A 21,789-nucleotide genomic window follows, 5' to 3' on the forward strand; every position below is an offset into this window, starting at 1 on the left:
AAAAACATGCTGGGCTAACAGCTGAATCCAACAGCCAACACTAGTGGTATTGTAGGGAAGTGTCAGGGGGCTAATGGGAGCAATGGTTTCTACCACCAAAGAGAGGAGAAGAAATCGGATCTTGCTGCAAATAAGGAAAGCAGCAAAATCCTCAGTGAAAACATAGACTTCACTCTTCAGGCGGGCAGATACGCACTAGCTGCTCCATGGAGGTAGCTACGACGGAGGTAGTAGCTGGTGGCTGAGGCACCCAGTATAATCTTTTCCAAAATTTTCTTTTTCATTAGAAAGATGCTGACAAAAAATCTATAGTCTTTGCACATTTTTCTGACACCGTAAAAACGCTCCTGGCACAATTGGCCAGAAGGCACGGCACACTGCGTGTGACAGCAAGGGTAGTACAAGCCGCTCCAAGCTCATCAGTTCACTTCATTAAATTTCACTGTCTTCAACAAAAGGATTCTAAGAGAAATGTCTCGCTAAGGCTAATGCTGGCAACAGAAAATTACCTGGTAATCTCAGACAGGCAGCAGAAATCTTTGGATTCTGTGCCCAAAGACAAAACCTTCTTCCTACAGTCCATTGCAAACAATACAGGATAGAAAGAAAAACATGTCATCATTTAAATATCATCCCATTAGGCTTGGCAGAAATTTGGGATGCCCACTACCTTTGAAATTTTGGTATTTGAAAATAAGGATGAAAACAACTGCTGCCAAAATTGCCAAGGAAACAAACCCTCCCCAGCAAATTCTGTTGTATCAAATGCTGTTTAGCATCTAGCAATTTCCTTTCAAAATGAAGTTCAAAATGTTTTGCAAAATTGTATTGTGTTTTCTGTTTTCCTTACTGCCTGCTTTTCCAGGAATAGCAACACTTAATACAATCTGTCACAACTTTGTCAGACTCTGAGACACAGTGGGACAGCGAGGACCTAGCTATCTGACAGAACTCTGTAATAAGGATTTATTACAATTCTTTCCTTTCTCATTAACTGTATTAAGGGCTACATTTACACGGCAGTTTGTCCCATGTATTTTTTTTTTTTTTTTTTCCCTAGAGAAGCATTTCTTGCTTGGATCATAAACCAGTTGGACTATAAGATTTTACTGCTTCTGGCACAAGCACTCACATCCCGATCCACATTAGCTCCCAAGCTACTTCAATAGACGACACAGACTTGCCTACCTTTATGGATCAAGGCCTTTGCAGACATATTTAAGGAGCCACTGCTTTCAGAACCTCGTACAAAGTGTTCCATGCCAGCAGTAGACTATTTTTAAAATCACTATGAAAACAAAGCACTGCACTGCATGCATTTCTTTTACCAGGGACAGAAGAAGGAACCAACCCACCTGACAGACCAAAGGCACATTGCTCAACGTGCTGGGGAGAGGTACTCCGGGCAGGACACGGCCACGGCTACGGCTCTGTACTCTTCCTATACCATTTAATCTACCTGACTGTAGAGCAATGGCACCCTCGTTACGCTCCCTCCACACGCTTCGGCTCCCGGGAGTTGATGCTCACCTGCAGGACACGAGGGAGCAGAAACAACCGAGGAGTCTGAGCTGGGGACGGACCGACCGACCGACCGCAGGCGTGATCCGATCCGCAGTCCTGACACCCAGGACCTTCAGCAAGCTGCTGGCTTTTTGAGTTATTTTTGCTTTGTGTGGAACGGGAATAATTCTTACTTAGGAGAAGGAGGAGGATTTGTAAGTATCAGGCAAACCTATAAGAAAAAATAATTATATAGAAACAGACTTTTCATAGGCAGCAAAGAATCGCAGTGGTGAAAGAGGAGCAGGTGCTGCAGCGCTGGGTGGGTTTGTTCTCTCTATTCATTTCAATAGTTCCTACAGGACATGAGTAATACAGACAAATGTAACAAAACCGCTGGCTGTCTACTGAAGATGATGTAACTAGATGAAACTGCAGTTTTCACACCATCAAATGTGAAAGCTTAATTAAATTGTACAGCCATACCAAAACCTCAGGACTGTACCCAGCAAAAAACGTAAACCCAGTTCAGTGGAATGTGAATTCCCGTGTTCGGTGCTGCAGGTCAGACGCTCGCCCTGACCCGCCTGCGATGGTTCGGTGAGTTAGGACAGGTCTCAGGGAAGACAGTCTGTTCTACATGCACATGTGGTAACTTCATTTTTTGTGCTCCTGAACACCTGCTCTCCCAGTGAAAGCCCAATGGAGTTAATGGAAAATTTCCTGTTGGCTGTCTTGGGCCGAGACCCAAATTTCTACCTTTTGTTCATCTCCCTCCTCCCTCACTGGTCCCTGGATGAAGGATCCCACCTAAGGGAGAAATTGTTACCTGAAGTAATCGCAGCCCTTCCTGTAGTCTGTTACCTAAATTTACAGCAGAAGTATTCCTAGTTTAACATGCACAAGCATTTGCAGGAATAGCCCACACTTATACAGAGGTACAGCCTCTCAGAGAGCAGCTAAGGCAGTAAAAACCTTCAGCTGCTTCACATGCTGTCTTAAAACACGGCAAAGGGAGTAAGAATACATAAATTCATGAAGTGAGAAACTGAAAATCAAACTGCCGTTTGAAGGATAAGCATGTTTGACTTGCTCTTCTCTCGCTGGGCAATGCACACAGACTTTTTACTGAATGTAATTGCTACTATTCCCTGGAAAACTCATGATCACGCCGAGAGACAAAGGAAGCTCAGTCTTCAGAGGTGTTAACCGAGACAATTATTAAATATCTCCGCTCGCTTCCTTTGCACAGTAAGCTGTAACTCCTATTTCTGAGATTTCCGCAGCAGCTCTTCCACGGATGGACGGCAGCGGACGTGCCCCACGACCCACGCGAGTGCACAAGTCTAACAAGATCTGGGTTCGCAGCATCCCAACGCCACGCAACCACGCCGACTGGCGAAGCACTCTCGCGTGCCACTGGAGCCTGGCTCGTGTCCCCGCAGAGCCCAGAAAACCGCAGAGAACAACTAAACGAGAAAAGTAAAGGTCTAGCCTCGCCAAGAGACTGACGTGTTAGAAGCTCCAGCCCGGTCACGGGGAATACCACAGTGCCAGACACGATGTCAGGCGGGATGCTTCCCTTCACCCCACGCTGCTCAGGAGAGCAACTTGTACGCAATTCCTAACACTCCTCTCTCCCACTGCTTTATCTGGGAGCGGAGATGGTTAAAAGAAATCCTTGCACATCTCTAGGCTTTCCCCCATCTAATCTGTGTCTTGGTGGTGTCTTGCTGCCAGGGTCAGCAAAATCAGCATGTAGCTTGGTTCAGGTCTTTAGATACAACAGGTCTTAGACCTCTTGGCCAAAAAACAGACTGTTAACTGGGACACCGTTTTTTGAAAAGGAAGAAGGGAACTAAAAAAATCAATAAATCCAGTCTCTGAAGAGCTATCAATACCGTTAGCCACAGTAGAGAAACTATCATTAATTCACTATTAGCGCCCAAAGGGAGCAGTCTGTGCCTTGAACTAGAAAAAACTAGGAAAAAAACCTAGAAAAAACTAGAAAAACTAAACTAACTAACTAGGGGGAAAAAAAAGTTTGCTATGAACAATCAGCTGAAGCTTAAATCTTTGTGGTCACTAAAACTCAGCAGGACTGTATCTATGTTTTTATTTTCTGTAATGTGTGTTTTTTTACAACAAACATCTAGCATTTTTAAAAGAAATGAACGCTGTCCACTGACACACCATGAAGATTTAACCTGAATGTACCTTCCTATCTTTTAAAAACTGTTAACCTGTGAGAATACCAGGCTTATTTTGGAGTAAGAAAATATTCAAATGCACCAAAGGTCCCCATAGCTTAATTAGCTTTACTGCTTTCCATACAAACAGAGTAAGCGAACATTCAGAGCAAACAATTAGTGCCTCTAGGTTAGGAGGGGAAGATGCAAAGCAAGAAAATAACCAGAACACTCACCTTTAATGAAGTACGGTTTCTCCCAAAAGGTCACCCAATGCACTTTGCATATTCTTGTCCTTTCCACTTACCTTTTTCTCAGTTTCTCCTCCTTCCCTCTCTCTCTTTTTGGGCTCAATTCCAGATGTTTTAAGGCTCCTCTGCTCTACCCGTGTCAGTAGAAAAGAAATGCCACGCAGTCACCTGCACTGCTTTGGGAAATTCCCACCCTATAAGGCACAAACCCAACTTTGTACCGTCACTGAAGAGCCAGTGGACATGGGGTATGAAGGACCAGTAACTAGGAGTCTGGCCAGAGTGATTTTGTATTCAATTATATTAAAATACCTGTGGTTATTTTACTGCAAGTTAAGGAAAGACAAATTTTCTCTTACCTGGCTTCAGACCACAGGACAGAAGCTCAACTCAATCCTTTGAGTGACAGATGCTGTTTTCCATATACGCTCTCTGGACAGGACACCAGGCTCTCCGTTAATTTTGGCACAGAGTTTCCCTACAGATATATCTCCCAATACTTACATGCCAGCTTAGCAAGATATTATTTAAGAGCTCATCAACTCCAATTTGGAACCATGTAACAACTGTTCTCATCTTAAAACACAGCATTAAGTAGATTAAACGAAGCAAGCAAAGGCCCTAGAATGATTTTACCATTGAGAACTAAGTAGGTCCTTTTTTATTCCCATCATGACAGCTGGATTTATAAAGCCAGTATTTAATTGGCACAGACGTTACCAAACCGACTGCTGCCACTGGAAAAGGTTCATTCCTGGGCCTGAATTCCCACAAATACTCATAATTCTACAAGCCACCCTTTCTGGATGGCACTCTCAAATATGTTCACACTCCATGCACATGAAGCCTGTGTTACACACACCATCTAGCGGCAAGACCGCAAATGTGATGGTGGGAATTAAAATCTCACCCACGAGACAGAACCAAAGAGACATCATTGCTGAAATCTGGACTGGAATCATCACTCTGTTGGGGACTTACAGCTGCTTCGAGACAGCAAACTTTAGAACTACAAGCAAGCTGAATGCTCTGGGGCATGTGGTATTCACGGAAACACTGAACTAGATCCTTTATTTCAAAGCAAAACAGTGCCAACATACTGAATACGAGTTCTGAAGAGATGCAGGGGTGCCAGCGAGATGTCGTGTGCTTCAGTGCTTTATACAGCAAGTGTGCTCATGTGTTAAGTTTTCTGCTACTAGTGATGGGAACATCATATAAGAGTCTGCACTGTTACGCATACACTCCAATACAGAAGAACCCCCCCGAAAGAATGTGATATTAAAATAAACTAAGGACAAGAGTTAGGTTGATCTTATGCCTGAAAAAAAAGATGCAAGAAATCTTCACTCTGCTCGCCTTCCATGGTAAATGAATGGAATCTTTGAATCCCTTCTCGCTGCCAGACCCCAAGACTACTTTGGGCTTTCTGGGGTGGGGAAGGAAGAGGAAGGAAAGAGTGGGGTCTACACGACCCAGACAAAACCTGTGGACTGCACAACTGACCTTACTGACTGACTTGGGAAGGGCAGAAGATGGCCAGATATGAAGACACGGGGTTGAGATCTGAGTAGATTTGGGTATGGGTTTTCCACAAACTCTGGAGGCGTTACTGATCAGGTCTTCACTTTGCAATCCAAACCCAATTGATTCAAGCAGCTTTCTGCTCTGCAGATCTAGAAAGTAACAGAAAGTACAGGAAGGTCTTTCTGGGATTATCAAGTTTCTTACATCCTTCCATTTTACCCTTAACACACTTCACTCACTCTGGCTCTATGTGCAACTCTTCAGGAAAAGCTTTAGGAATTAAGTTAAAATATGAATTAGACTTCAAGAAGGTTTGAAACAGATATTGGATTTATTGGTCAGCTATGAGTAGGAAAATACATTGGTAAAGAAAAAGAAGACCCTGTATATAAATATAATACTAACTAGTTAAAATTTGACCAAGAAGAAAGTTCCACTGAAGAGAACAGTAAAAGCCCTTGTTTACCATCAGACCATATTCAGTTTCCCATTTATCTTATTGAAGAGCTGCCTATAGACAAATGCAACATTCTTTGAGCTTAGTGCAGATAATGTGCTGGTTTTTGTTACATGAATGGTAAACAAGAGTTAGTCCAGTGCATTACACATTATACAGAAGTACTGTGAATAAAGACTAAGATATTCTATTTTAGACACTACTTAAACATACCAAGACACTTAAGTGTTACAAATTTATGCAACCAAAAGAAAAGAATAGCAGTTAACATACTAAAAAATACTGTGTCCGTCTGGATGAAAAAGGCTTGCTACTTAAGCGGTTAACTGAATTTTTTAAAGTTTTACAGTGTAATTAGGTCCCCCCCCCCCAATGGTGTTGTAATTATTTTGTCTTTCATACAGGTTTTGTGTGGTTGAAAAAGCAAACCATAAGCTATTTTCTAAGTCCGCTCTGAAAAAAACAACTTGAGAGATTTGCAAGTTACATCAAAGATGCATACATACAATGTTCTTTAAGTCAGTTTTGTCAAATGCTAGCCAAATTTACCTTTTTTTTTTTTTTTCAAAGCTGCTAAAAGGACAAAATAATTACAACACACACCAACTTATATGCTCTTCCCCCCCCACCTTGTGTTATGTTAAAAGCAGTAACTTGTGGTATTAGTCTTGTACTCTCATCAATTCTTTTAGTTAAAGGTATATTTCAATTTACACTTTGACACCCAGAATTCTTGGTAAAGGTAAATAAAACTAGACAAGATATGGCTGACTGTACTTTAAGTGGAAAAAAGCCTGGTCTAACCTAAATAAATCCTTTCAACCCCAAGGATATTCTGTGACTTTCGCTGTATGTGCTTTTACAACAAGAACACTGAAGGTACATTATGGCAACACCCAAAACCACCTCGAATAAAAATATTGCAAATAACCATTTTATGTTAAAAACTATGAAGCAAACATTTTGATTTTGTGAAGACACAGTTTATTGCCTTATTCTATGTTATAGCTGGAAATTGAGACTTTTGAGTTAGGTTTGTTTGACACAAGAATATATTTTCTTCAAAAGATTGTTTGACAAAGTTTATCTCAGCTCTGTTTTGGTGCCATCTGGTCTTTCCCTATATTCAAAATATTTCTCCTTCCTTCAGCCCCCGAGTCATAGCTGCAGTCCAGTTAAAACCCAGTGAAGTCAAAGGAGTGTCTTCAATGTATTCAGTGGGTTTTCGATTGGGACCTGGTAGTATAAAAGCTGGAGGAAACGGTCATTTAAATGGACCCTTAGACTGTAAGGTGACTAAGCAGGAACAGTTGTGTCTCCAAAAGCACAAGGGGCCATATTTTAATGTGCTGTCATAAATTCAAATATTTTTTAAGACTAAGCAATACAGGAGAACACATACTGGATAAAGCTTAAACCTTTAGAATCTAACAAGTGCACTCAAGCTCCAGCATCTATTAAAGTAAATTATCCCCCTCTAAGAAATACAAAATGAGTAAGTGCTTCCCTTCCCCTTCTGTAAAGCTTTCTGGACTCATTACACAATCCAGATAATCAGAAAAGAAAAATAGTTTGCTCAGTTTGACAAGCTAAATTGGCTCATCATCACTGGAAATTGTCATGATGTACGTTACCAAGACATCATTAAGGAAACATGAGTAAAACACCTTTTATTCACACTTTACAAAAAAACCCCAGAAAACAAACAGAAAAAAAATAACACTACGCATTAAGTCTACTACAGCAATACTACCAGCATTTCAATGTACTGATTATAAACTGGACATGTTTGGTGTTTCCACAACTAAAACCAAAACAAAATAACCCCAAGAGATCAGGTCCCAGACAAGGATTCAAGATCAAAATTTCTCCTATTGAAATTTTAAAATGTACATTTTACATATCCGAACTGTTTGTAATTTTTACTTTCAGCTTAAAACAGAACGGTTTGAGCACATTTATGTGCTGACTACTTTTCAATAAAATTTTGAATCATTATTACCAATCGACTCTCTTATATATAAAAATTAACAAATATTTAGAAAGTTTTCTCTTAATGCTCAGTGTCCTTTTGCTTCCCTGCCCGCAGCTGAAACAAAAGCTGTTTAAGACCAAGCTCTCTATCTCAATTTTTATTTTTACATTGATTATTCAAGTTGTATTAGTTTAAGGAGACAGTAAATTCTCCCTTTTAGGATACAAATAGACAAGTTAAATTTGTAAGCTGTTATATACTTGGCTTCATGACACAAATGGCACTGAGGGTACACTATAACTTTAGTCTTGCTTGACACTTTAAAGTAAGACTTGGTCACTTTAAAAAAAAAAAAAAAATGATCTGAAGAATTGTCTTTGGGACCTGTATTGAAAATGCATTTATTTTACACTGCTTCATCAATAGAAAACATAGGGTTGGGGTTTTTTTCTTCAAGGAATTATACTTTCTGAAACTGAGGAACACACTTAAACGAAAGAGAATTCACATGATAGTAATTCTTAGTGGGAAAAACGGCACTGTGCAATGACACTGAAAGAAGCAGTGCATGGGTATTAGAAGCTAGAAACTGTGTACCCATAACCTGAACATGTTCAAAAAGTGTGATATTCAATGCTTCACAAAGGAAAAAAAGATGCCACAGCTTATACAAAAGTATCTTCATAAAATTTTCACAAGTGTTAACGTTATTTAAAAAAATAAAAGAGGATGCACAGGATCTCTCTGCATGCACAGGCAGTGCTAGTTGAGAACAAATTTAAGCAGGCACAGTGGAGATAGGACAAGTATTTAAAACAGAAATGAAGAAGCTGTACACAAGTATCCCTAAATTTTACTTCAAAAGTTAGAGATGAGAAAAATATCTGACTGTATACACATCAGCAATAACTTTCAATCCATACAGGTCTACTTATATTCACTGCTTAGCTTATCTGTTCTGCGAGAACTCTATGCTTTTCTCTTTTTGTTTTTAAAATCAGAAATAGACAGAATGTATTCAGTTATCTCTGTAAGATATTAAGATTTTATAAGTTTGGATTTTAAAAGCAACGTTCTCAATTGAACATAAAAAGTAGTACAAAAGGGCTAACGAAACCCTAACAGTGCAAATCATTAGCAGAGAAAACCTGTGACAACCTCTTTTACAAGCTGGCCTTTATAACACATGAAAACAGATAAAAATTTAGCCTTAGTTTACAATACAATCATTTTCCAAATCTGATTTTTCTTTTTTTAAAGTACAAAATCTCATAAATCAGGTTTTCTGTTGTTCATATACAATCAATAAAGGCTAAATTCAAATTCTATATTTTACAAACAAGTCTGAAAAAGGAGGGAGTGAAGTACGGAAGAATGTTCTGTGGATGTTCCTACTGGCCTCAAAAAAGTAGTGCTACAGATAACTGTGCAAAGAGAATATACTGTATAACAATTCCCTATTTCAAGGCATGAAAACGTCACGTTGGATAAAAGAAACAGGAAGGTTAATTGTAACGTATTAAAGAAAGGTGCAAACGCACCAATCGCTGTCGAACAGTATACAAAGTATATTGGGCTCAGAATTGTGTCTGTTGATAGCACCTGGCTTTTACTATATCTTTAGCAAATAATTAGATTTAAGATTAAGATTATTAAGAAAAAAAATCCCTGTTGGCCATACCTCACTCCTCTATATTCAGATTTTACAATTGTACAAGTTAGACTGAGGTTACCCTCTAAAATGTACTTGACTACCTCCTGCCAGGGAGATGGATTCCATTTACAGGAGGCAGGAAAGGCAGCAAAAGCTCCAGTTGTGCAAAAAGTGAGAAGTGGTCAGAAGGGATGAGTGGATGTGGACAACCACTTATATTGTTCTCTATTAACCAATGATGATCCAAAGGTCCAAGAATGCCAAGTATGTTTAGCTGAGGTTTAGAGTAGAAGATGTAGTCAATAATACCCTAAAACAACAGAAATAAAATCGATTATTAGTATATATTCTTGACTCAGGTTATTCTTCCAAACAAAAGATGAGCTCAATATTGCAAGTGAAATGCTACCATTCCTTCTCTACAGCACATCATCAACTTAGCAGACTTCTACTTCCTATATCCCACGTGTTGCTCAATATAGATTAGGAAAACAAAAGAAAAGTCCACCCTGTATCGCTTCTGCTACGCTTTTGCGAGTTGTAATTTCCAACCTCCTACATAGCTTCAAATCATATTTATCTGATTTTTGAAGAGGACAAGAGCCATCTTTGTTTCCCCTAGGCAGCCGAGCACTGTGAGTTTTCCAGTAGCAACATGGATTATTTCCTTGCAGCTGGCAGCTTAAGTGCCCCTGTTGTACTATTTCATTGAGCTTGGAGTATTAAAACACAAAACATTCCTATTTGCAGGGAAGGTTAACAGCACCCCAACTCTTGCAAATCCATTACAAGTTACTAACAAGAAAAAGGAACATTTGGTTTCTAGGAGACTGAAGTGTTGGGCACTCATTTGCTACATTTTAAATATAATCTTGGTGAATTGACTGTTAGCTACCCAAACAGATTAACTTCGTTGTTAAACAATTCCGTACAGCAAATCACACAGTTAAGCTTCAAAATGGAAAACTTTTCCAAAATATCAGCCAAGTCCTTACCTTGAAGTCAAATGTGTAATTTGTATAAGGCATTAGACCATTCTCATAGGCACTCTTCAACTTGAAACCATGTGTAATTCTTCCATTTGTTGTTCCATTTTTTCCATTACAGCTGAAGTTAGTAAGACTTTCATTGTATCTCAGTTCCTTAAAATCTTTGTGGTTTGTTTCCACTCCACCAGTGCTCAAGTACTCAACAACACCTATTAGGAGAGACGCATGCACACAAGAAGGTATCAACAAGCATTCAGCAAATAAGAGTGTGTAGGTACTTCCAGTCATACATGAAACTTTATGCTTTATATAAGCAAAACCTTAACACATATACAATACAATCAGCAGTAGTTCTTCTAAAATATTGCAAGACAATGTATATATATGTCAAGCGCAAATGTCACCTAGAACAAAGAGGCATACTTTGATTAGAAAAAACAAGAAGGTTAATAAGGAACAGACTGGGGGTGGGGTGGGGGAAGATGAAAAAATGAAGAAAGTGGAAGTAAAATGCTACAGAGGCTACATAGTCAGCTTCCTCCTCTCCTCATCTCTATGCTCAAGTCCTGGCTTTCAACGTTCTTCAGCTAAAATGTTGCAAAAAAGCCAGTTTTGTAACACTACTTCAGATAAAGATAACTTTAAAGAGGCCGCAAAGCCAAATTGACAAGATTTGTGTCTTGGAAACCTAAGACCATGCCTCAGTTTCAGAATAGCTGTGTGAAGGTTCTGGAAGGTAAAAGAGGCAATTAGTTGTTCTGAAGACACAATCAGACACATGAACTGGCTATTGCAATAGCTACTAGGGATACGTGCCTTGCTGAGATCAAGAAGAATCAGATTTCCAGTACTGCTGAGCAGTAACTGCTCCTATCAACCCTAACAGATGTTAAGAGTTGCCAAGCAGAGGCCAGAAGGACGGGGGACCAGGAATGGAGATTATTATATTGAACAACTAGCAGTAAGAAGGAAGGATGGCTCTTGAGTTCAGCACTTCAGCTGGGTGCCTGAGAAAGCCAAGGCGGCAATCACTGAATCTGTTCTTTTCTTGCACTTTATAAAGTTGCCACCAAGTAAAAAGAAAAAGTTGTATGTTAGTAAAGAGCTCTGAAGAATCCCTTTATGGTAGGAGATGTATTGTATTTCAGAAGTCCTAAAACATTTGAGCTAAAGAAAATGATTGTATGGTGGCAACTTTAAAGAGAAGAACCTATCTTCTCACACTTAAAACTAAGAAAACCCCATTATCAGCAACTCATGTTTCCAGTTATTTTTGGAAGATATTTTCTTCATTTCCATTCCTGTATTGTAAGATAACAATGAAAATGCTTCTGAAAGACCAGACATAGCTATACTACTGCATAGGCAATAAGGTCACTCACAAAAGAAACAGCTCTATCTTTTCTCTCTTCCTTCTATTTTCTTAGCACCTTCAGAGCTTATGATATCAAACAATGTATTCTCTAAGTTGAAAACTCCTTTAAAAAAGTGAGACCTTAAAATTTAAATTGTTATACACTTGAAACAGTCTTAAAAAAAACCCCACCATAAAAGAAATAGAACTCTTACCAGAGTCTGGTAGAGAATTGAGATCTGCACACAGTACAAGTGGAATGGTTCCAAGTTCTCCCGAAACACCAGGTTTGAGACTACGAGAAGCTTTATCAATAATGTTCTTTACCTCGGACAGGAACATCATAGTCTGAACCAGCTTCACATCAGAATAATCTGGGTCCCAATGCATATGTGCATTAGCTACAAGAACTAGCTGTTTTTCCATCCCAAGGTGTGGCTTTCCAGCTAAAATTTAAAATCAATTATTTACCTTACATGGTCAGCAACAGAAAACATTATTATTGAATTTTAAACAACATGTTTGAGGGGAGGAAAAAATAAAATAAAATACCAGTATAACTTGAAGAAAGTTAATACCATTTAATTTAAGAGGGTCATACAACTCCTCTTACAGCTACTAAGTGTTTTAGTTGACATAAAGCACTAGGAATAATTGTGTTTCACATTCAAGATGATTAACAGACAGACTATCCTGTTACAGGTAACGCTTATGTATCTAAGAATACTGTGAATTAACATAAATAACAGATAATCCTAATTACAGGCAAATCTTGTTGTTCTAAAAAATTACAACAGTTTTCCTCAGGTTGTGATAGTAAACAGGCACTGCTCATATCTTATTAGGCAATGAGCTCTGAATTTTAAGTTATCCACATAATAAGCTACTTCTCTTGCTAGAAGTGCTTCTTAAAAGGCTTGTTTGTTAGAATCTGAATCAATAAAATTTCATTTGGATAAATACAACCCAGGTTGAGTAGGTACCCACTGCAATACTTATAAACCCAATTTACATTTCCTAAATTAAGAATGACAGGGCAGAACAAACAGGTTGTGTAAGCATGACAGTGAAAAAAATAACAAGCTAAGATGATGCAGATACATGACCCAGAAACACACAACCAACACCAACTGATTCTTTTGATACCTGTATATAACTGCAAGGGAAAAAAAAACCAAACCAAACCAAACCAAACCAAAACACAAAAAAACACTCAAACTCAAGTCTTTGTATTTTTTAAGCAAAAAGGTGTAAATGGGAAAAAAAAAATCTTAATCATTTAAGCCATATGACTTTTCCCCAAATCCTCTTTGGAAATAAATTTGTCAGAGCATACAATGTGCAAAGTTATATTTGTCTGTAGAATAGTTTCTCTGGTTTACTGTAACAAAAGGCAATTTTTTCATCTACAAAACAGAATCTATTAAAAAATTAAACTAAATGGGACTTACATGACATTTCTATCAATTCCTTTCGCAGTTCTAACAATACAGCAACTCCAATGTTATCTTTTGTCATAACTCTGTTCAGCATAGCTTCTGAACCTTCTGAGTTTGCCATAGCTAGTTGATTGAACTCAACAGTATGTTTTTGAACCAAAGTAAATCTGAAAGAGAAACATCATGTATTATTTTTCCAGCAGGCAGATACAAAAGGAAACATTATAGACAATTCCCCTTTTAATTAAAGCTCAAACACATTTATGATGTGAAAATCTCAGCCAATCACATAATTTTATAAAATCCTAAACTGAAATCAAAGGATACAGTTTTCCTAGCAATTTTTATATATTTTATACTACCTTAGTTTCAATTAAAAGATTAGAGAGAGAGAGAATGCTTGAGAAACTACAGAAAAGGAATGCTTGTTTCTAATTCTGCACCAGTTTCTAGTTCAAAGATGCAGGTTTAATAGAGAGGGACTAAATAATTTTTCTAAGCCAAAAGGTATCAAACCTGGCACCTACATTTACTTGTGGACACAAAGGAATGGAAACAGGATGAGGAAGGGAATTTATCGCCCTCATATCCAAACAGTTGTACAAGTACAATGTGACACAATGAGTAAGTGCTGCAGCTCTTAAATAATGGCTTTTTTTCAGAAGCAAGCAGTGATATTGTGCCTTGTCTTCTGCTTTATCAGAAGGCTAATGTATCAAAAAGTCAATGTCATCTGAGGTCTTATTTCTGCAATTTTGGGGATTATTAATTCCTTTACTCAAAAAAAAAAAAGCTAGAAAATAAGACACTTACTTCTTTTTTTCATTATTAACACCTAATGGTTGGGACACACCCGCTCAACAACTGAAGTATAATTCAGTGAACTCCTAACCTTCATTGCTCTAACAGAATGAAATTTCATCTTAAATAAAACTTCAAGGTAAAATTTTCTATTGCTAGTTACACACAGAATGATTTCTCTCTTACAGACCACTCTTTCTAGCAATAGGAATCCTCTATAAGAAACGCTGAATGGCTACAAAAAGGGCGACTAATGCCGAATTGTTGGAGCTATAGAATGACGTGAGAAATTATGTGAAAGAGAGCGAGACACAATAGAAGGCTCTGCAAAACACATCACTTACTTTTCTGTTTTGAAAAATATTGCACAACCATCAACATGTTTTCTTTCCTGTTCTGACATTGTCCTAGCTCTAGACTTTGGACTGAAGAATCCATTGTAGCCACGTTCTTTCAATTCTACCAGGAAAAAACTGTAGTACTGTTCCGTTTCAACCTCCTATAAAGTTGTAAGACAGCACAGCATGAATGTACTATTACCAAAATACAGAAGACTGATATTATTTAGACTCTTCAGAAGTGTAAATCACTTTCAAATTAGATTTAAGGGGAAAAAAATTGTAAGAATTAAGTACATCAGAGAATGCAAATTTGAGAGCAATATCCCTATTTTAAGAAAATATAAATGAATTTCTGTAATCCCCAGAGTTATGATTATCTCAAGCCTTTTATTTGAAAATGTGTCAATTATAGCCCCACATACACAGGCAGGCACAAAGACACCCCCACGTACATGCCTTTGATCAGCAGCTGCTGGTTCACATTCCAACTGTGTGGGCTGAAAAGCATTCTTTTGATGTCAAGCAACAAATAATGTTCTAAACACCACTTCTTTTTTCTTTTGTTTTCAGAAGGTTTTGAAAACAGAGCATTTACTGTAAATACACTTAATGTGTAGAAAGCAGCACATGGGAATAGAAGAGGAAAAGAAATAATGGTGTATCTTTTACCTGAAGACTTATGATGTCAGCATTGCAGCTCAGGATTTCCTGCATAATGGCTTTTTTTCTGTATTCCCAGTTCAATGCCCAAGATGGACAATAGCCATACAGCTGCCGGGTAGCATATTTATCACAAAGTACGTTGTAACACATGACAGAGAACAAGGCTGCAGAACAATAATTTTACTTACACACTGATACATTTAACAACAACAACAAAATACATATACACAATTATGTTCTTCACTTTTGTCTTCTGCAAATTTATCAATTCATGCTTCGTTTCCTTCAACCAAAACACAGCACGTGTATCTGTACTAAAAAAAACTTGTTAGTCCTTCTAGGAAGATAAATTACAAGTTTGGACTTATGGCAGCTGTCTTCTACCATTAAATTTGAAAACAAAAACCAAAACCCCCCCTTTATATGGTTAATGCAGTAAATAGCAGACAAACATACTTTATGCTACGTAGTACTCTACTGCAAAAAGCCTAAAACAAGGTAAGTGTATTTCAACACTTACATTTGCTATTTATACAAAGGTTTGCACACTCTTCTAATAGATTATTTAAAATCTACCTTAATTATTACCACCACGAACTGTAACAGAACCACAGGCAGGGTAAGGATCCCTTCACACAATGAAAAAGTATAGACAAAATAAAACCCCAAATGTTTCCACCTCAAAAAGCTTACAATTCAGGCATAAAGACAAGAAACATCTACTCTCTGTATTAATTTGGAACAGGAGTGATAATGAGACAGTTTGGGGCTACTTGACAGGTAATCCAGCAGCATGCATTTTGGGTTTTGTTTTGTTGGGGTTTTTTTGTTTGTTTTTAAAAAGCACTAAGGAACTTGCAGTACAATGAGATACTTGGAAGCTTATTGGGAGCTCCTCTCAAACGTGGAATACACCTCAGGAAAAAGAAACAAGACAGTTGTTTGAAGATTTAGCAAATTGAGGCAACAATCCTGGGCTGATTGGGGGATCAAAGCCAGCATTTTGAAAACAAATAGGCGACAGCAAAAGACAAGCTGCATTAACATCATGATCTTTGAAGCAACTGCCTTAATAAAATCAACAGGGGAAAGTAAGGTACATCAGTCCTGAAAGAGAGGACACTGCAATAATTGAGAAATACACTAAGATTTTTGGTGTGCAGGTAAATAGAAAAGACTGTATTTTAGACAATTCATGAAGAAAAATTAGTAAACAATTAAACATGACCTGAAACTCAACAGCAAGACGAGTGCTGAGTCAAAGATGCTACATTGGTTACTTAAAAGAAAATTCTACATTTTTGGGAAATTATGCTCATGTTCTTCCATTTTCTTATTCTCCAATAAATGTTCAATTAAGCCTGCTATAATTCAACTATTTAACTAGTTGTGGACAGCAGTTTCAATTCCTGTGAGGAGGATGTTAATTAAAAAGAAATTACTTTATAGTAAGAGATGCGTAAAACAGGTCTTCCAATTGAGATAGAACTACTTGAGCTGGCTGGTCAGCACTGCACAGATGATTGGTTAATTTAAGCATCAAGAATTTTTCAACAGATAGTAAAGATTCACAGCTTTTACAACAGGGCGGGGTGGGGTGGAGGGGAAGTGTTACAGTACCTGTTGGTCTTGTACGGTCTGGTTCCTGCAACATAATCCAAGATCTTGGAGGTGGTTGTTCCGTTGAAACTATGGGAACATTTTAAAGTAGAGATACAACAAATGATAATCACATTTATTTTACACAGCAGAAATAAATGTTTTAAGAATGATCACTTACTTCTTTTTGCAGTACCTGCCAAATTATCAAGCAAGTAGTTCAGTAGCCTTCGCGTCCCGTCTGGTTCCTGATAAAGGTTCAGAATATCCTGTGTAAGTGGATTTCCTGCAAACAGATTTACAGAAATATTGAATAAAATACACAGAACCATTATGAACTTATGTATCAGTGTTTAAAGCTGGCATCTCTGAGAAAAGATACTGCATCTACTATGAACTACTTAGAGGTTTCCGATCTCAGGTCTTCAATCCCACAAAACACTAGATGTGTGAATAGCTCTCATGAAGTTAACCACATTCGCTCCCGTGTCTGTCTTCTAACAGACAGCCCAAGGGTGGTCATTGGATCCAACAGTATTGAAGAACTGGTGCGGTACAACACGCAGGCAGAGCTGATGAGGCCACACACAGGAGCCATCTCTGCTCACTTTGCTCGACGTGAGTGAAACATCCACTATCAGTTTATTCGCCAGTCATATCTTGAGTAGAGAGTCTACCATTTGCCAAACATGTAAGAAGACTGTATAAGTTTTCACGGACAATGCACGTTGCAATTATCCAGTTTTAAGGAGGAGAAAAACAGACCTTTGAGACTTAACAGTGTTTAGAGGTATAGTATCCCTCAGTGCTCCTGGTTTTGTGATACAAGTTCCCCCAAGGTCAGCAATTTTATAGCTAGAATCCATACAGTTCAGAGAAAAAAAAAAAAAAAAAATTGGAGAGAGATTTAAATTGCTGCTTGCATAAACAGCACAGTACCCTACAGCAGTACAAAGCACGTTCCCTTCTTGGTTGGAGTTGAATACCTACAGTTAACTGCAGACTACTACTTAGTTAAAGCCGCACTGTATTCAATTCCTATGCAGTCAACAGCAAGCTTCCGCTCACTCTGCAGAAAGAGAAGCAAACCTCTTTATATGAGGAGTGCTTTGCCAAACTTGTTCTTTTTCTTTTTTTAAATAATGCCTCAATAACAATATTTATAAAGGGGGAGTAAGTAGCTACATCTGGGATTGCTATTCAGTAATGTTTTATGAACTAGCAGTCTACAGCCATTATATCTCAGAAGTGATATCATTAAACAAGCACGGATACCAAGAAAAAGTAGCAATACCTTTCAGACCCAAAGTCTGTAACTGGAACAGTTTTCCCAGCTCAAAAGGTAAAACTCGTAACAGGTTGTTATTTAAATGTAGTTCCCTGTAGACAGAGCAAGAATCACATAGGGCTGAAAACAGACCAATGTTTGTCTTCAGCAGTATAGTACAAGAAGTTTAACTAACAGACAAACAATATACTAGCAAACCACAATATTGAAAAACTCAAAGACTAAACAGCAATAGTTAGGGAAATCCTGCTGTACTGAAACACACACATACAGACAAAATACACATTACATTGAAGTACAGAGGAAAGTAGCTGTTTGATGAGTTCATCTTAAAAAGTCAGAAGTTTTGTAAACATTACCAATAATTACAAGTGATGAAGCAGCAACAGCTCTGACAAACGAGACCATGAAATAGTTTGGCTATGATTAAAGGTGAAATAAAGGGAAATTATATCCCAGAAAATAAATAAGCAAAAAATCCAGGATCATGGCAGTATGATTAGAGCTATGACATTACCACGTAATAGTCATTTACAATAGTAATTTTCTGTTGGTTTTGGTTTTGTTGGTTTTTTGGGTTGTTTTTTTTTTTTTCATAATTCCAGCGTTAAGACAAAATAGGTGCTTTTTAACTTACAAAACCAATATGCAGACAGGAACAGAATTCATGTCCTGAATTCCGATATCCCAACAAACTGGGCAGAGAAAATGGACTTGTCAGGAGCTTTTCACTTAAATGCAGTCCCATCTAAGCAGTGAAGACTTTCCTCACCATATTCAATATAAAGTTGCTACTTTAAAGTGTTTACAACTTGGAGCCTGGAGACTTGAAAAGCATTTTGGGGCAACAAAAAAGGGAAAAAAAAAAAATCATATAAAACCCCACAGACAAAAGCATATATTTTAGAGAGAAACTCAGAAGCCCACTGTGTCATTCTAGGGTTTCTAAGTATGAAGGAGGCACATGACAGGTAGAAAAGAGGATGGGGGTGTTAAAAAAAAAAAAAAAAAAAAAATCAACATCTCCACTAATTCTCAGAACTTCCATAGACATCCGAGATTTAAATCGCTATTATTTTTGAGGATGATATTCTATATGACATTATAAAGCTACTAGTTTATTCTTTCAGAAGCTACTTTTTCCTCTAAGAGTTTTTCAAAGCACTGCTGAAGTCTAAAAAAAGTTATGTAGAATTACAAAAAAATATACTAAATTCTTCTAGAGGAAAAACACCAAGCTGGAAGAATGGCACAGTAGTAGGTATCACTACACTTTCTCTCTTGGATGAAAGAATTATTTTCTCTAATGATCTTTGCCTCCGCAGAACCTGCCCCTCTATACAGCAAAGGGGATCACAGCAAATCCCACTAGTTCTTTCAAGCGTATCAAGAGAATCTGTTTTACAGCTGAGCTTTCCAAGATAACATGTTAGAGTATTTATTTTTTCTCCTCTTTCCACAAAGATCAGAAATCTTACTGCTTTGATACCTCTTTCTTCAAGTACCTGCAGTAAAAAGGGAGATGCCAGGAGCCTTCAGTGAGCTTTGCCGTACAGACCAAACCCAGAGCTCCAGATGTGGGAGCTGGAAGACCTGTTATCAGTTCTCAAGTGGGAGAGCACAAATGATTTCTCTGGGTCAGGATATCAGCAATGCCCAGTGTTGAATCACCGTTTGTTTGAACAACTTCCCAGAAGCTGCTGAGCACTATCACATAGGATGCGCTTATGGGTTTTTCTTCACTTTCACCCCAGTGAAAAGAAATCATGGATCAGCTGCAATTACTGAGGACAGAGAGAGTGCAGTGGATTAACGCACTAGCTTTTCACATCTAGAGATCTGGATTCAAGTGTTATCAGGAGAGACTTGGGACTTGGAAGAGCTGAAGCTTCATAGAATCAGCCAGAATAAACTGGGAAAAGTGTTGGGAAGAAGGCATAAGGTCTTTTGACGCTACTGATGACTATACACTGCTAAGCTAACTCCACGCCATGAGTATTACATTTACAACAGTATTTTAAAAGGAAAAAGACTGATAAAAATAAAAGGTTGCTAATGAAGTACAAAGATGAATTTGAGAATATTCCAGTAAATTTAGGGTTGCTACCTCACAATACCTGAGGAGTGGATAAAGGAGGGAAGAAACCTGTTAATAGTAACTGCTTTTAATTAAAATAGTAATGCAAAGCTTTCTTTAGAACAGACTACTTCACAGCTGAAAACAACTATATAACACACTGCAAAACAGAACTGCCAATTACGCTCTAAAAAGCAAGGTCCCTTTGCTCAGCCTCCAAGGTTGAGACTTTAACTCCTTCGGAATTTGAGTTTTTAGTACCAATTTAATCAGCTAGTTGAATCCTCCCCAACAGAGAGGACTTTTCTAAAGTAGAAGAAAATGCAATGACTGATACTTCTATGTGCAGACTTGCTTTGCTTCCAGTTTCATTAGAACTGTGCTGGCAGTCCATTTCTCTATTGTCTTCTTCTTTACTTCTAATAACATTCTAGTTACTTTTAGACTCAGTTTTTTCTGGATTTGAGAAAGCTGTCCATAAATGTCTTCAAAATTAAAAGCAATGAAGGCAATTACCAGTAACTGTCCAATAAACTGAAGATAAGGCTCTTCCTTCGGTCAAGGACAAAAGAATGTTGCCTGTAAATATCTACTCTTATGTAAGTAATTTATATATTTACATAAAAGTGTTTTTACAAAGTGAAATGCTGCAGCCTTAATTATAATCTAAATAGACATCACTATTCATGCTTCACTTCCAAAAGGAGGTATCATTCCAGGCAAACTTTGCTCATCTTGGCACTGTAAAATTAAGGGGAAAAAACCCGTGTGTTCAGAACATTTTTTTTCCCTCTTCCCCAGTTTGCACAGGAATGCAGTTACATGATAGTAAAGGTGGGAAGGAGATGATATTAGACAAGTTGCAGTTGTTATAAAATAAACAGAATAAGAACTATTGTTAAGAATAATTACTAAAGATGAGTAAAGAGAAAAAAGCTGTAGTTAGCATGATTATGAATGTTTAATCTGACCTTTTTCCTACCTTACTATGAGTTCAAAGCAATTTTTTTTGTTCATCAGTATTTCTTAGAGAAAAACGCCACATAAAGATTTGTAAAAGAGTCTGGAAAGAGATGCATAAGAGAGGAAACCTGACTTGGATAAAATGGGTGATTGCCATCAAACTAAGCACTTCTGAAGCTCACTCCATACTGTCATACATCGGAACAGGAGATCACAGAAAAGCCAGCATTGCTATAGCTGCACAGACCATACCAAGTATTCAGGGAGACAGATAAAAAGAAGTGAGGAAGGTGGGAATTTATTCATGCTTTTCATTTACTAGAATGTAAAAATGACACTGAAATTTAAACTGTTGCTACAAAGATAATAAGAGAACAATTTTAACTCCTGTTAAAATTTACATACCTGAGTGACACCATGTTTCCGAGCTCTGCTGGTAAACTGCGAATTTTATTAGAGGACAGGTCCAGATATACCAGATTGTGAAGCTTGGCAATGTCTGAAGGAATACGGGATAAGGAATTGTCACTGAGATGCAAAGCTGTCAAATGGGTCAGAGTCCACAATGACGAACTTAAGCTTCTCACTTTCCCTGTAGAAGGAAGGTACAAAAGAAAATAGAACATTTAAAATATATAGGTTTAGCAATAATTACACATTTTCTAAGTATGTATGGGGTGGGGAGTGGAGGGGCTTGAGGAGGAGTTTTGTTTGGGTTG

The 21,789-nt window shown here is 37.9% G+C and overlaps 1 protein-coding gene across 4 annotated transcripts in view; it reads right to left on the reverse strand.

Annotated features, from left to right (window-relative positions):
- Positions 1 to 5,778: 5,778 nt before the first annotated feature.
- CNOT6 (CCR4-NOT transcription complex subunit 6) overlaps positions 5,779 to 21,789 on the reverse strand; it is a 33,833-nt gene continuing 17,822 nt past the window's right edge. For 3 of the 4 annotated variants that reach the window (XM_029997586.2, XM_029997588.2, XM_029997587.2), the window contains 10 exons: positions 21,476 to 21,662; positions 18,037 to 18,122; positions 16,924 to 17,028; positions 16,764 to 16,832; positions 15,150 to 15,307; positions 14,484 to 14,638; positions 13,351 to 13,505; positions 12,115 to 12,345; positions 10,552 to 10,754; positions 5,779 to 9,866 (listed from right to left, as the gene is read on the reverse strand). In XM_029997586.2, coding sequence (XP_029853446.1) covers positions 9,654 to 9,866; positions 10,552 to 10,754; positions 12,115 to 12,345; positions 13,351 to 13,505; positions 14,484 to 14,638; positions 15,150 to 15,307; positions 16,764 to 16,832; positions 16,924 to 17,028; positions 18,037 to 18,122; positions 21,476 to 21,662 — 1,562 coding nt within the window. In that variant the 3' untranslated portion in view covers positions 5,779 to 9,653. The remainder of the gene's footprint in view (positions 9,867 to 10,551; positions 10,755 to 12,114; positions 12,346 to 13,350; positions 13,506 to 14,483; positions 14,639 to 15,149; positions 15,308 to 16,763; positions 16,833 to 16,923; positions 17,029 to 18,036; positions 18,123 to 21,475; positions 21,663 to 21,789) is intronic. The other variant, XM_029997589.2, reaches the window with a different exon arrangement.

The sequence above is a fragment of the Aquila chrysaetos genome, chromosome 22 (assembly GCF_900496995.4).
Source record: "Aquila chrysaetos chrysaetos chromosome 22, bAquChr1.4, whole genome shotgun sequence".
Classification (NCBI taxonomy): domain Eukaryota; kingdom Metazoa; phylum Chordata; class Aves; order Accipitriformes; family Accipitridae; genus Aquila; species Aquila chrysaetos.